This window comes from Sminthopsis crassicaudata, chromosome 1, assembly GCF_048593235.1.
Source record: "Sminthopsis crassicaudata isolate SCR6 chromosome 1, ASM4859323v1, whole genome shotgun sequence".
Taxonomy (NCBI): domain Eukaryota; kingdom Metazoa; phylum Chordata; class Mammalia; order Dasyuromorphia; family Dasyuridae; genus Sminthopsis; species Sminthopsis crassicaudata.
In genome coordinates, this window is record NC_133617.1 from 20,941,213 (window position 1) to 20,956,814 (window position 15,602).

At 41.7% G+C, this 15,602-nt stretch overlaps 1 protein-coding gene across 1 annotated transcript; it reads left to right on the plus strand.

Moving 5' to 3' along the window:
- Positions 1-761: 761 nt before the first annotated feature.
- PLA2G1B (phospholipase A2 group IB) lies at positions 762-9,778 on the plus strand. The gene is made up of 4 exons (XM_074283781.1): positions 762-913; positions 8,044-8,203; positions 8,916-9,043; positions 9,575-9,778. Exons 1-4 carry the CDS (start codon positions 880-882, stop codon positions 9,691-9,693), a joined length of 441 nt encoding a protein of 146 aa, XP_074139882.1. The 5' UTR covers positions 762-879; the 3' UTR covers positions 9,694-9,778.
- The last annotated feature ends 5,824 nt before the right edge of the window (positions 9,779-15,602 follow it).

Below are 15,602 nucleotides of genomic sequence, written 5' to 3' on the forward strand. Positions count from 1 at the left end.
GGAGAAAGATGGGATGAAAGGTCCATGTAATAATGCCTTCCCCCCAGGTTTTCTAGAGATCCTGGAGGTTTTTTCCTGGATGGAATATGTGGGTGCTGGGGCAATTTCAAAGCTGGCTTGGCTCTGTAACTGGAGGGGCCAAAGGTCCAGGCCCCAGAGCCTCTGAACCCCCTAGAATGATCCCCTCCTGGCAAAAAGGCTGAGGGGCAGATAAGAATAAGGGGGATGTATATTTCCTATATGTAATTTCTCTTTTCATTTTCTTTGCTTTTAATTAAAACCTTTTATTCTGCATTTGAAAAAAGTACCAAATAAAATAGGTACTTCCCTATGTATAATGGAACAGAAAAGAAGGATTGGATATAAAACTGCAGCTCTTAATTTGCTTTATTTATATTATTTTTTTGTATTTAATTCTGGAAGCAGCAGGGCCTAGGGATTAGTATTTGTCCTTGGAGCCAGAAAAACTCCTAACAGTGCTGTGGGAACCTGGACAAGTCCCACAAACTCTTGCTATCCCAAGCAGCTCTGCCTGGCTCACAGGAGCAAAGGACTGAAATCGAGGGGTCTTGTCAGTCCCCATCTCTTTGGGCGCGTTCATGTGTGCATGTGTACATACACACACACACACAAGGGTTGGAGATACGAATCAGGATCCATCAAAGTTGAATGCATGTGTATTTTTTTTTTTTTTTTTAATAAGGCAGGCCTGGACTGGAGCTTAAGTATTTCCCAGAAGGACCAGTCAAGGCCAGCAAAGACGCTGGCAAAGGAGTGAACAAATACTACTCCCTTATCACTGGGGTGAGGGACAACTATAAGAACACAGGCTCCACGACAGCTCGGTCTTTATTTTTGTTCACCTTCTCTGGGAACAGGATGCATCTCCTCCTCTTGGCTGCCCTCCTGGCAGGTAAGGCACTGATTTCATCAGCTCCCAGGCACCCCGGGGTGGGTCTGAAGCCAGGGTGGCTCAAGGGGACACAGAGCCAGTGGCGCTCAGGGAATGGGTTCAGAATGTGAAGGAATCTCTTAATATTGGTTTGTGACAAATTAGCTCCTGCTTGGGCCTGGAAGAGGACTTAGAAGTCTTTGAAGTAACTCTCTCATTCTACAGAAAAGGAAACTGAGGTCATCCAGTTAGGAAGTGTTCTCTTATAAGTGAACCCAGTGATCCTAAGGACAGCAGCAAGTCTAGGTTCAATGTAGCTTCTTTACTGAGGAATAACCTCCTCCCCTCCCTCTGTGAACTTCTGATTTCCTCCCTGTAAAATCCTAGAGACTGGGAGGGATCTTAGATAAAGAGCATTGGATCCAACTCCGTGATTTTACAGGGAGGAAAAATTACCCAGGCATATGTTCTGTCAACAAAAAGTTATAATTAAAAAATGCCCCCAAAAGAATAATATAATATTTGTAAATTGCTTTACAAAGCTTACATATTATTTATTAAGCATTAGTTATTAAATATCATCATCATCATCATCCTTCAACCCAAGTTCAAACCCTACTTTAGACACTTATAAACTATCTGGCCACAGGAAAGTCCTATAGTCTTTCAGAACTTCAATATCCTCTTCTGTCCTTTTTCTTTTTTATTTGTTTCCCCCCACCCCCCAGGCTGGGGTTAAGTGACTTGCCCAGGGTCACACAGCTAGGAAGTGTTAAGTGTCTGAGACTAGATTTGAACTCGGGTCCTCCTGACTTCAGGGCTGGTGCTCTATCCACTGCACCACCAAGCTGCCCCCCTTTTTCTTTTAAAAAAATTATTCATTTAACATTTTTGACTACAGAAAAGTCCTATAACCTTTCAGACCTCCCATATTCTCTTCTGTCCTTTTTCTTTAAAAAACAAACAAACAAACAAAAAAATCCTATTTAACATTTCATTTTTCTCCAACTTCGTGTAAAAACAATTTTCAACATTCATTTTGAACTTCGAGTTCCAAATTCTCTCCCTTTGTCCCCATCCCCCTCATTGAGAAGGCAAGCAATTTGGTATAATTTCTACATGTGTAACTATGCAAAAGGTGTTTCCATTTTATTGTGTTATATAAGAAAACAGACCCCCTAACCCAAATGACCTCTCAAAACAAAGGGATGTGAAAAACATCCTGCTTTGAATCTGTATTCATCAATCCCATCAGTTCCTTTTTCATCATGAATCCTTTGGGATTGTCTTCCATCGCTGTGTTGTTGAGAAGAGCTAAGATATTCACAGCTGATCATCTTACAATACTGCTATTACTTTGTATAAATTTCATATATATTTTATATAAACTTTGTATACAATGTGGATACCCACAATACTTGCTCCATGAGATAGTTGTGAGGAAAGCCACTATACCTTTGCAATCTCTGTAGGGCAATAGAAATAGGAGCAATTAATACGCTTCTATCTAATTAAATAATTGTGAGGGGCAGTGTAGCATGGTGCCCAGCCAGCTGGCCTAAGAGGCAAGTTGACTTAGGTGTAAGTCATTCTGGGTAAATCACTTAAACTCATAATGCCCCCCAAGCAGTTGCGCTAATATCTGGAATTGCTGAGCAGGTCAATCAATAAACAGATTGGGAAGGGCTGGGGAGACATAAAAAGCAAAGACTCTGGCTTCAAGGAGTTCATGATTAAATGGAGAAACAACAAGCAGATAGGTATAAACAAGTATCCATGAGAAATAATTAAGCAAAAAGTCATTCACTTTAAGAGGGACTGGGAAAGACTTCTGGGAAAGGAGATTTTAGTTGGGACTTAATGGAAGACAGGTGGAGATGAGGAAGAAGAAGGCTCTAGGCATGAGGAACAGACCCTGAAAACGCCCAGAGCCAAAAGATGGGAGGTCTGATTCATAAAACAGCCTGGAGGCTGGTGTTCCTGGACAGAAGTACTAGCAAGGCGGGGAGGTGTGAGAAGACTAAGTAGGATGGGCTGGGTTCAGAAGGGCCTTGAAATGCAAACAGAATGTTCTGTATTTGATCCTGGACGCCATAAGAAGCCACTGGTGTTTATTAAGCAGGGGTTGGGACCATGATTAGAGCTGCACTTTGGCAGCAAAATGAAGAGTGGATTGAAGTGGGGAGGGACTGTTACTGTAGTCCAAGTGTGAAATAATGAAGTGTGGAAGGAAAAGGAGGTCCACTTGAGAGATGTTGTGAAACCCTTGGCAACAGCCTGGATGGACAAGGGGGAAGAGTCAGGAATCGATGGCCTGGAGGATGTGGAGGATGGGGAGAATAGTGGTGTCCTTAACAATCATTCGAAAGTTTCGAAACTAGGAAGCATTTAGAGGAAATTACATATATATAATGTTACTATGTTAATTATATATATATATATATATATATATATATATATGTATATATATATATGTGTGTGTGTGTGTGTGTGTGTGTGTGTGTGTACTACATATATATACTATATGTACTATGTTAATTGTTTTACAGTTATCTCAACTGAGCCTTGCAACAATTATTCCCATTTTACAGATAAAGAAAATGAGGCGAATAGGTCAAGTGACTTGTCTAGGAACATATAGCTAGTAAATAATTAAGACCAGATTGAACTCAGATTCTTCCTGATTCTAGGTCCAGAACTCTATCTACTTAGCTGATAAGAAGTGTGGGGGGGTTAGTTTAGGACATATTTAATTTAAGATGTCTACTGCACATGCAGTCCAAGACGTGTCAAAGCCATTTGGAGATTCCAAATTGGAAGTCGGCAGAGACTTTCAAGCTTGACAGGCAGAATCATCAGCAGAGAGATGGTAATTAAATCCATAGGAGCTACTGAAGTCACCAAGTAATATTATAGGGAGAAGAGAAGACCACCAGGAAATCTTGTGAGATGTCAGCGGTCAGTGGTTGTGCTCTGGAGGAGAATCCAGCAAAGGAAGCAGAGAAGACACAGTCAGAGGGGTAGAAGGAGAATCTGGGGGTCCTGGAAACCTAGAGAGAAGAGAGTACCCAGGAAGAGAGAGTGATGGGCAAAGAAGCAAGAAGAATGAGGGAGGAACAGATACTGATAGCCATTAGTAAAATTCATAGGCCAGGACCGAAAAGGAGAAGCACAACCTGGATTATACTGTGTTTTCTGTGCTTCCTCCAAAGTCATCGTCTGATACCCCTTTCTAGAATCGAGAAAAACGACTTTTTGCTTTGTTTTACCAGCGCTTAGTACAGAGTGGCTGGCGTATGTTGTAGTTCAATCCTTCAGTTGAACTCTTCATGACCATGGGACTATGGTAAACAATATTATCCAGGGGGCATTCTTGGAAAAAATGCTGGAGTGGTTTGCCATTTCTTTCTTCAGTGAATTAAGACAAAGAGTGGTTAAGTGATTTATCCAGTATCACACAGTGAGTAGCATTTGAATTCACATCTTCCAACCTAGTGCGCTATCCATCCAAGGTACCGCTTTGCTGCTCCCGACATTCGTTTTTAAAAGTTTTGTATGTTACAAACTTCTGCCAAAGTAATTTTCCTTAAATGTAGAACTTTCCTCTGGGATAAAGCAAATACCTCTGGGTACTATCACAACATGATTCTAAACTATTTTTTAAAAACCTTATTAGACATCACTTTCCCTCTGGTTTTCTCTCTGGTCCTCACATTTGACATTAAAATTAATATTCCTAATGAATATTGATATGGAAACTTTAAATAAAAATTAACAAGGAAAGCATAGTAACATTAATGAAAAATAAACATTTAACAAGGAAACTACAAATATACACTCTGATCAGGCTAGATTTATATCAGGAATGTAGTGCTGATTCAATATTAGGAATATTCAACATTAGAAATACTCAGTATTAGAATACCATAAAAGTAATAGGCCATACTCATAAAAAGGCAACAAAAATCATATTATTATGTCAATAAATGCAAAAAGGCTTCTGACAATATACAACACCCATTCTTTTTAAAAACACTAAAAAGTATAGGAGTAAGCAAAGTTTTCCTTAAAATAAGTCATATCTATGGAAAACCAAAAGTCAGCATTATCTGTAGTATTTCTAAAAATGAAGAAACAAAATTATTTCTTTTTACAGAGAACATGATATTTTTAAGAGAACTCAAGAGAGCCAACTACACCAATTGAAGTTATGGGAAATAAACACACACAAATCACTGGCATATTAGTATAATAGTAGTAAAATCTAACAGGAAGAAATAGAGAAATTCTATTTAAAATAACTATAGATAATTGCTAAAACTCACACAAAAACTGTATGAACTGTCTCTGAATCAATAAACATTTATTGGATTGTAAGCTCCTTGAAAGCAACAATTCTTTTTTTTTTTTTTAAGTAGTTTTTGCATCCCCAGCCCTTAGTACAGTGCTAACACATAACAGACACTTAATAAATGCTAATGGTTAACTGAAATGAAAGAAACATGAAAGAAGTGATCTGTTAGATTTATGAATAGGTTCTACTCTTAAGGTTCTACCTCAGACCCCTCTGACTGGCAAAGTTTGCACAAAAGGAAAATTACAAATACCAGAGGGACTATGTGAAAACAGATATATTATGAAATTATTGATATGACTATGAACTGCTCTAGCCCTTCTGGAAGTAAAATGCATATAGCAAGTAAAATGCCTAATTGTGATTACATAAAAGTATTGCAAAAACAAAATCAATACAGCTAAAATTAGAAACAAGGCAGAGAATTGGAGAAAAAAGTTTTAGCAGCAAGTTTCTCTGATAAGTCTTGTTTGTAAGAGAGGGAATCGATTCAAATTTATAATTATAAGAATAAGAATCATTCTCCAGTTGACAAGATTCATATAAAAAGATTAAGGCAGTTTGAAGGGGAAGAAATCCAAGCTATCAATATGAAAAAAAAATGCTCTCACTTACTAAAAATTAGAAAAACAGAAATTAAAATAACTCTTGAGGGTCTACCTCATACCCCTCTGATTGGCAAAGCTGACACAAAAAGAAAATTACAAATGCCGGAGGGACTATGCAAAAAGGGATACATTATGAAATTATTGGTATAACTATGAAGTGCTCTAGTCTTTCTGGAAGGTAATTGGAACTCTGCCCAAAAAATTATTAAACAGTACATCTCTCTTTTGACCTAGATATACTAGGTATATATACCCCATAGAAATCAAAGAAAGAAGAAAAGGACCCCCTATGGGCCAAAAACTCTTAGCATAATGGCCTATCACACTCCCGAAGGACTCAGGATGAAATAGGCTACCCACTTCCAAATAGAGAACTGATGGACTTGGAAGAGATTGAGGCATATGGGGTGTGGAGGTGTGTGTGAGTGTGGGTGTAAATATATATATATATATATATATATATATATATATATATATATACATACACACACACACACACACACACACACACAAGAATTTTGTTTTGTTCTTTCTTTTTCCCTAGGATGGAGATGTGGAAGGAGAGAATATGGAATTGAAAATAAGATTGAATTTTAAAATAATATTGGGGGGCAACTGGGTGATATAGTAGATAAAGCACCAGCCCTGAAGTCAGGATGACTTGAGTTCAAATCTGGTCTCAGACACTTAACACTTCCTGGCTGTGGGACCCTGGGCAAGTCACTTAACCCCAAATGCCTCAGCAAAATAATAATAATAGTAATAATCATATTGGAAAAGTAGATAGGAGCTATATTGTACTAGGTGGCACACTGGACAGAGCACTGGGCCTGGAGGCAGAAAAATTTCTCTTCCTGAGTTCAAATCTGGTCTCCAGACATTTACATAATCCTGAGCAAATCACTTTGCCCTGTTCATCTCAGTTTCCTCATCTGTAAAATGAGCTGGGAAAGGAAAGGGCCAATCACTCCAGTATCTCTGCCAAGAAAATCTCAAATAGGTTTGTAGAGAATGGAATGTGACTGCATAACAATATCATGGTGTTTTTTTAAATATCCAGCTGAGGACTTTTACCTGAGAGTAAAAAGTCGACACTTATTTTTAAGTAGTGTTATGGTCAGGTGAATCTCCTAGTGGTCAGAAGTGGGATGCTCCTGAATCCAGAAGCTTCTCTACCTGTTGTGACCATGAGCCAGTCCCAATTTAGGGAGGCCCATTGAACCCTGTCAGAATCACGTTTTTTTTGTTTTTGTTTTTTAATGTGTGTGTATGTATATACATATACATAAACATATTCATCATATACATAAACACAAAGTAGTTAATACAAGTTAGTCTGACAAGGAAGGAAGAAAGAAGTGATCAGAACATGACTTTATGGCATCTTTTTTTTTTTTTTTTTTGTTATAACTTTTTTTTTTACAGTACATATGCCTGGGTAATTTTTTACAACATTATCTCTTGCACTCACTTCTGTTCCGACTTTTCCATTCCCTCCCTCCACACCTCCCCTCGATGGCAAACAGTCTTATACATGTTAAATATGTTATAGTATATCCTAGATACAGTATATGTGCACAGAATTGAACAGTTTTCTTGTTGCACAGGAAGAATTGGATTTATAAGGTAAAAATAACTTGGGAAGAAAAACAAAAATGCAAACAGTTTACACTCATTTCCCAGTGTTCCTTCTCTGGATATAGCTGATTGTGTCCATCATTGATCAATTGAAATTGAATTAGATCCAGAATCACATTTTTAAATGTACAAAATAAAATACACAGGGTTTCAAAGGAAACCAATTCTGTTGGAATAGTTATTAAGATTGTTTGTTTGTTTGTTTTCTTTTTTTTTTTTTTTCCTGAGGCTGGGGTTAAGTGACTTGCCCAGGGTCACACAGCTAGGAAGTGTTAAGTGTCTGAGGCCAGATTTGAACTCGGGTCCTCCTGAATTCAGGGCTGGTGGTCTATCCACTGAACCACCTAGCTGCCCCCCTTTTTTTTTTTTTTTTTTTTTTTTTTTTTTTTTTTTTAATAAACAAGTTTGTGGGTATTCAGTCAAAACCTCTTTAACGTTAGTTGCTGGAATGACGTTTCAGCTGTAAATCTCATGATCCTATAAACAGAGTCCATGATCTTGGTCTCAATGCCTAGCAAGCTAACCACAGCCTGTGTTTTCCTCTTCCTCAGTGGGCACTGCTATCGAAAGTGACAGCCCCCGAGCAGTATGGCAGTTCCGAAATATGATCAAGTGCGTCATTCCTGATAGCGACCCCCTGAAGGACTACAACAATTATGGTTGCTACTGTGGCCTGGGAGGCAGCGGCACCCCTGTGGATGAGCTTGACCAGTGAGTAACCAGGTCAAGAAAGGGAGAAAGGTTGGGTGGCAGGTCTCACTCAGGTCTTGGAGCCAACTGAATTCAGTAAACAGATTTATAGGCTAACCTAATCCGACCTGGGATCCTTTCTAGCACTAAGATTTTGAAGTTTTTTAATGCTTGCTGTGAGATCCTGGTAAGCCATTTAAACCTTCCTCAGCCTAAGGTTGCTCAAATATAAAGTCAAGATAATGGGATCAATCCAGCTAAATTCTAAAAGGGTTTTTTTTTTTTTTTTTTTTTTTTTTTTTTTTTTTTTTTTATCAAGTTGGGCACAGGGAAAGGGAGAACAATCACCCAATCATTCAATCAATGAGCCCTCACTAAGTTTTCTTTTGACCTTCAACTGAAAGCTCCCCATGGGTGGTCTTCCCCACAAGATTGATCTGTATATCATTACTGCCCCCAAGAAATGCCATCTTCCCAAACTGTTTTTCTCTGTCCTGTTGCCACTGTCACTGCTAAAAGAGTGGGAGGATGATGGCATGGCCTGTTGGAGAGCCAGAACCCTAGATGGGCAGCAGAGAAAATAGAGGAAGAATCTGGGTGGGTTGGGAGAAAGTTAGTCTGGAGAACCTGGGACCTTAGAGGCTGGGGCAAAGGCCTGGGAAAGGTGGCCACCTGTGGCCCAGCACCTGGGCAAGCTCCTGGCTTGGCACTAATTATCATCCTTACTCTTCAGGTGCTGTCAGATACATGACAGGTGCTATGATGCTGCCAAGAAACTGGATAGCTGCAAGTTCCTCCTAGACAACCCCTACACTAAGATGTATTCCTACAGCTGCTCTAACAATGAGATCACCTGCGAAAGTATGTGTGCCTCAGACCTCACTGTGTCCTTGAGGGCCAGTAGGCCTTTCATAAGGGGAAAGGACACTTAATTTGGTGTCCTAGAAGGTTCAGACATTCTCTGTTCTAAGGCCCTCCTAGTCCTGACATCCCCTGTTCTAAGGCCCCTCCCAGCTCTGACATCCCCTGTTCTAAGGCCCCTCCCAGCTCTGACACCCCCTGTTCTAAGGCCCCTCCCAGCTCTGACATCCCCTGTTCTAAGCCCCCTCCCAGCTCTGACATCCCCTGTTCTAAGGCCCCTCCCAGCTCTGATATCCTCTGTTCTAAGGCCCCTCCCAGCTCTGACATCCCCTGTTCTAAGGCCCCTCCCAGCTCTGATATCCTCTGTTCTAAGGCCCCTCCCAGCTCTGACATCCCCTGTTCTAAGGCCCCTCCCAGCTCTGACATTATATGTTAAAAGTCAATCCCATAAATCCAGGATGTTCCTCTTGCTTAGGGCCTGTTGGTACAATTGACAGAAAGCTCAGACTTTTCTCTGTCTTCCCTCTTTAGGCAAAAATAATGAATGTAAAGCCTTCATCTGCAACTGTGACCGAAATGCTGCCATCTGCTTTTCCAAGGCCCCATACAATCCAGAAAATAAAAAATTGGACCCTAAGAAATGCTCCTAGACTGCTGCCCCCCAACCCCCCTGAAGCAGCCACCTTCCTCTGAGCCTATAGGTGGTCTCTTTCATTAAAGCATCCTTTTGAACGACTCCCTATGCTCTGGCTTTTTCTTTCCTCTCCTTGGGCACTTGGATGCACAGGATTGTGCTTAGCAAGGTTCTGTCAGTCTTCTCTCTAAGTCTTGGCATCTAGAGGAAGGCAGAGTTGGGAAGATGGTCAGACCGAAATCGCCCAGTGTGGCAGAAGAGAGCACCAGGCCCAACATCGAAGAGGCATCCATTTTACTCCTGGTTTTTCTACCTGGGACAAGGTAGAGAAAGCTGTATTAATGAACAAATGAATGAATGAATGAGAAAACATTTCCTGTCAAGCTCAGATTTGAGTCCCACATATTGGATTTCAGGATAATCTATAACTATGATGTCTCAGGGTTTCATGTTCTTTCAATCTTTCTAGGCTTCCTGGTTCAAAACTTGAAAATTAATTCATCTTTGATTCATCCCTCTCACTGCCCTCATCTCCATTCAATTAGTGGTCGGATTTTGTCACTTTTAAGTCTATAACACCTTTTAAATCAGTCTGAATCATCCCCATTCTGCTCCTGATCACCCCTGGACTACAGGAATGGCCTCCTTACCCCCAATCTGATTCTCTCTTAGCATCCATCCTCTTTATAGCTCCAAAAGCCTCTCTAAGTACGGTTGTGCGGACTCTGTCACTCTGTTGTCCAGAACTTTTGAAACCCCAATAGCAGTAGAAACCCCAGTACTTCAAGGAACTGCCAGGCCACCCCAGCCTTGGGAATGATGTAGTCACCTTACGGGGCACAACCTTGAAGAATGCATGTAAAAGAAAGGGAGTTAGACCTGATGTCTTTATTCCCCCCAAGTCATTCTTCAAGGAGTCTGGTTTGTCATCCAAAAGTCAGTGAGAAAGGGGGTGTTTGTTAGCCCCCATTCCCAAACTTCCACCTGTAATGTCTGGGCTGGCTTTCTGGAGGTGCTCCAGACGGGCCTTGGTCTCAGCAGGATGGACACCACTGGAATGGTCAGGAATAGAGTCCATATTCTGGCCAGGGTTGATCTTAGTGGAGGAGGCAGGAGGCAGGAGAGCCACCAGGAAGATGGTCAAGGATGGAATGAGTCATTTCCAGTCCTTCTCAGCCCTATTACAATGACATCATTACAACATACTGAGCATGTCTAAACTAGAGAGGCATGACATCACCATGCTAAGCACTAAGTATATGTGAACTAGAGAACCATCATCTCATCAATTACACTCAGTTAACATCTTGTAAGTATCCTTGCTTCAAGTACACTTCTCCAGAGTTCGGGCCCTCTGCATCCATTAATCATGTGAATGTCAGTCCATGATGTCATTTTCACTTCCTCTGTTTTTGTTCTATTCCCCAAATCCCTATAAATGTATCTATTTGCACCTTGCTCTTGGTTATCCTCCCTCTCCTGGAGCACAGCCTGCTCTCGTGAGCATTACAATTATAATAAAAATCTGCTTCTTCACTCTCCAGATTTCCGGAGGACCTGTGTCACTGGTCCAGCATCCCGATGGTCTGGAAATATTGACCCCCTTCACCTCGGCATTCAGGACCAATAGCAAAATAGCTCCCACTTCCTTTTCAGGTTCATTCCCCCTCCCTTTATGAACGCTATGCTTCCATCAAACTGGACTTTAGTCAAGGAGCGTTTATTAAGCCAGTCACAGTGCTAAGTGCCAGGTGACAAAGAAAAGCAAAAGCCAACGCAATGCAAGACACACAGGCCTCTTATTTACTGTCTGAGCTTAAGCCAGTTGCCTCCCCTCTGGACTTCGGTCTGTTCTGGTAACTTCAGAAGGAAGGAACTAATTACTAATCACCATCAGAGTCCCTTCCAGCTGCAAAAAATGCTCAAACGATCAGCTTGGTCATTTATGATGCACCAGATACTGGAGTAGATTTTGGGGGCGCAAAGGCAAAAACGAAAGAAAGTACCACAGGAGGGAACAGAAGGTGGAGAGCAGGGGGAGCCACGTGGCAATGTTTACCTTTCTTCACCACGTGACCTCGCCACGTGCGCGCGGTCGCGGCTCCTAGAGAAGTGGGCGGTCCGCCGGAGAGGCGATTGTTTCGCTCGTCCTCACGTGCCCTCCGATGCCTCTCCCAATTGGTGACCTCTTTCCTCCGTCCCACTTGTGCGGATTTTGCTGGCGCTGGGCTTTTACTCCTCAGGTAGGGGAACCACGTGATCTGGAACCCCTGTAGCGTCCTGGGGGGGGGGGGGAGAGCGCGCGAGAGCTGTGCGCAGGCGCAGGTGAAAGGTGCGAGAGCCATACTATGAGTTCGGGGTGGAGCTCCCGACCAGGGGGGTGGTCCCGGGAGGAGTTTAAGGGAGGAAGGGTCCAGGGGCTGTTGCGGATTCCGCTGCTGAATCCCGCTTGCGAGAGCTTGGGCACTCTGAGCCTCAGTTTCCCGGATTGTCGTCGAAGTCTTAGTAATTAATCAGGAAGCACTTATTATGCTCCTCGTGTGTGTCTTTTTATGTCTTATTTGTACATATTTGTACAGCATTTATAAACCTTAAAGCTAGGGGGCGCCTTAGTGCGCAGAGCCCCAGGCAGGAAGATTCATGGTGCTGAGTTCCAATTCAGCCTCAGACACTTTCCAGCAGCGTGACCCTGAGCAAGTCACTTCACCCTGCTTGCCTCAGTTTCCTCATCTGTAAAATGAGCTGGAGAAGCAAATGACCGCTCCAGTATCTTTGGGCAGAAAATGGGGTCACGGAAAGTCCAACAGGAGGGATGCTATTTGTTATATTGTTATTTTTGTTATTATGTATTCTCTGTTAGACTGTGAGCTGCTTGAAATCAGAGACCATGATTAGGACTTTTTGGCATGTAGTAGGTGCTTAATAAATGCTTGTTGACTTTCCAAAGCACTAGGCTGAGGATGCCGAGACAAAAATAAATCGGCTTCTATTTTCTAAGATCTTGAAAAAAAAACAAAACAATTTATTTTAAAGGAGGATTTAAAATAAATTTAATTTTAGTTTTTCAGTTGACCGGCATTAATTTTCTCTTATTCCTATCAAACCATCACCATCAACAACAGCAAAAACAGAAGTTTGGAACAAGTCTGGCCAATCTAGCAAAACTAATTTTCAAAAAAAAAGTCTTGATTCTATATTGGGAGTCTATCCGTCACCTGCCAAGTGGGCAGCAGGTTTCCTGTTTGGTCCTCTGGAATCGTGGCTTGTCATTGCTTGCATAAGAATTCTCAAGTTTTTAAAAGTTGTTTTTGTTTACGGTGTTACATTTTTGGGCTTGATATTTGTGGGGACTTGATTGAATAGTTCTGAAAAAGACTGCTTTTTTTTTTTTTTTTTGGTGGGAGAGGGAGGGTGGGCTTTAAGATAGGTGACTGGGAGAGAAAAGTCATCAGTGTGGCTGTTAAGTTACAAAGGGAATAGTGTTAAACTTGGAGATAGGAAGAAGAGTTTAAATCTCAATTGCTCATGGATAGGCCAATCCAATATAATAAAAATGAAAAATTCCCTAAATTAAGTTGCCTATTCAGTGCCATACCAAACTTATTAGCTAGGTGATTTCTCAAACAAGATGATAGTATATATAAATACTATTTTAAAAATCTTGAATCTGCATTAGTATAAATAAAATTGTGCTCCCTTTTGTGCTTTCATCATCACTCTGTTGCTTTATATGGGTCTTTCCAGATTTCTCTGAAACTGTTCATTTTATCATTTTCTCTATTTCCCAATAAATAGGCAACCTCCTGCTTTCATTCCTATTTATTTTATTTTTTGCTATTACAAAAAGAATTAGTATAAATGGTTTTGTACATAGGTGTTACCTCCCAGCTGCTTACCATAGTGGGGGTCAACTGGTTTCTCACCTTCACCAGGTCTTCGGACATCTCGGCTCTGATTATCTCAATCAGAGAGCTACCTCTTTACAGGTTCCACCACAGAACACCCGAGTCACTCAAACATGCCGCAACAGGTCTTTATTCTAACTCTTTACACAGTATTCCCTAACTTTCCCTCTAGCCTTCCTTCCGGAGTTCCCATCTTTCTTCCTCGAAGTTCCCTGGAGTTCCCTTGAGTTCCCTCTGGAGTTCTCCTGGAGTTCCCTCCACCCACCTTCTGCAACTCCCTTTATATAGTCCCCAGGTCACATGCCTGAGAGTGCACAAGCTTGAGCTTGATCAGCAAGAGTGAGGAGGTTTTTCCTCCTTAATGAAGCTTACTCAATACCTCAATGTCCTCTTATCAGGCTTAGGCAGAATAAGCCTCCAGTGCCTCTTATACTCTGCCCTTGAGATCTGCCCCTGACCATAACACAGAGGGTTTGTTTGGTTCTTTCCTCCTTGGATGTTTGAGGTAAAGAGTAGGTACAGTTTAATGACTTGAAACCATTAGATGATGTCATAGCGCACAGACCTGAGTTCAACTCCCAGCTAAGATACTAGCTATATGACCCATGGCAGGTCACAAAACCCTGTTTGCCCCAGTTTCCTCATCTGGAAAATGAGCTGGAGAAGGAAATGGCAAATCACTCCAGTAGCTTTGTCAAGAAAACTCACAAATGGGATCACAAGTGAACAATATTTACAAAGCTCTTTACATATATTGTCCCATTGGAGCATCATAACAGCTGTTGGAGGTGAGGGCTGTTATTGTCCCATTTTATAAATGTGAAAACTGAGGCAAAAGTGAAGTAACATTTCTAGAGTTACACAGCTAATGTCTGAGGTGGAATTTGAATTCATGAGTTTTCCTGACTTCAGACCTAATGTTCTGTGCACTGTAGTGATGAGATCTAGAATTGGGGTACCCAAATGAAATTGAGGTTTAATTGAGGTCTAGCGGCAGGTTTTGGGGTACAGGGAGGTCAAAAGGATCTCCCCTTCAATCCTTTTGCATTCGGTGCAAGGAAAAGGAGTTAAATGAGATCTAGTGGCCACGCAAGAGTCCCCTGTAAAGGAATTTACAGACCTGAAAACCTAGATTGATAAAAGAGGTTTATTTTGGGGTTTGGAAGCAAGGTTTAAAGCCTAGGTAGTAAAAGGTGTTAGAGAAGAGGGCACCAGAAACAAGATTTCCAGTGGGCAGAGATCCTTGGCATGCCAGGCGTAAGGCTGCCATGTTTGGGACCTCTGCCAAGAGGAGGACTCCAGTCTGGCTCTTTTATAATGAGAGATTTAGCTAAAGGGGCCTGTGGGTGGAGTCCCAAGTTGTCTCAGATCTGGGTGGGGGTTGTGAGAGCACAGATATCTCCTATTGGAATTCAAAAGGTGCTTTTGACAGGGTTTGTAAATCTAAGGTCCTAGCTTCTTGAATTGATGGAATAAATCCGTCTGAAAGGATTAGTTTCCTAAAGGGAGCACAACCCACATCAAGCTGTGGCAATGGGGCTTCTGCTCTTGGGAGCACTGTGCAGATTCCCAAGGCTGAAATGGGGTATAAGGGATTGTCCTAGAGGCAAGGCATTATAGTGTGGGAAATGCCTGCCCAGCTCATTTGCCTTCTCAGCAATCTAATAAGTGGCAGAGAGAGCGCTGACTCCCATTGGTTTCCTCACCAGAGAAACCATAGGCCCGTCCCTCTGTCCTTAAAGGGCTTGCCATGTATCATCATGGAGCTTCTTTGGCACAGAGGATAAGAAATCATCCTTCTCAAAAGAGGAGATATTTTTATATTCTTCATTTCTCCCCAGAATTTTGTGTGGAAACATTAAAGTGACCAGTAACACACAACGGGGAATTTGTGGGTAGGTCACAGCAGTTGTGAGGGTCCTGGCTCTTAAGCGGCCCAGCATGACTGTTGGGCCTAACTTGGGGAGGAGAGCTCCCGGAGTCCCGATGAACAAAATAAAGTTACAGGGGCCCCACTGAT

What these genes read in the sequence shown, in the direction of transcription:
- PLA2G1B (XM_074283781.1), top strand. Translation starts at nt 880, where the DNA reads ATGCATCTCCTCCTCTTGGCTGCCCTCCTGGCAG. An exon ending in CTTGGCTGCCCTCCTGGCAG is followed by an intron (nt 914 to 8,043) that starts GTAAGGCACTGA and finishes CCTCTTCCTCAG; the next exon opens with TGGGCACTGCTATCGAAAGT. An exon ending in CAATGAGATCACCTGCGAAA is followed by an intron (nt 9,044 to 9,574) that starts GTATGTGTGCCT and finishes TTCCCTCTTTAG; the next exon opens with GCAAAAATAATGAATGTAAA.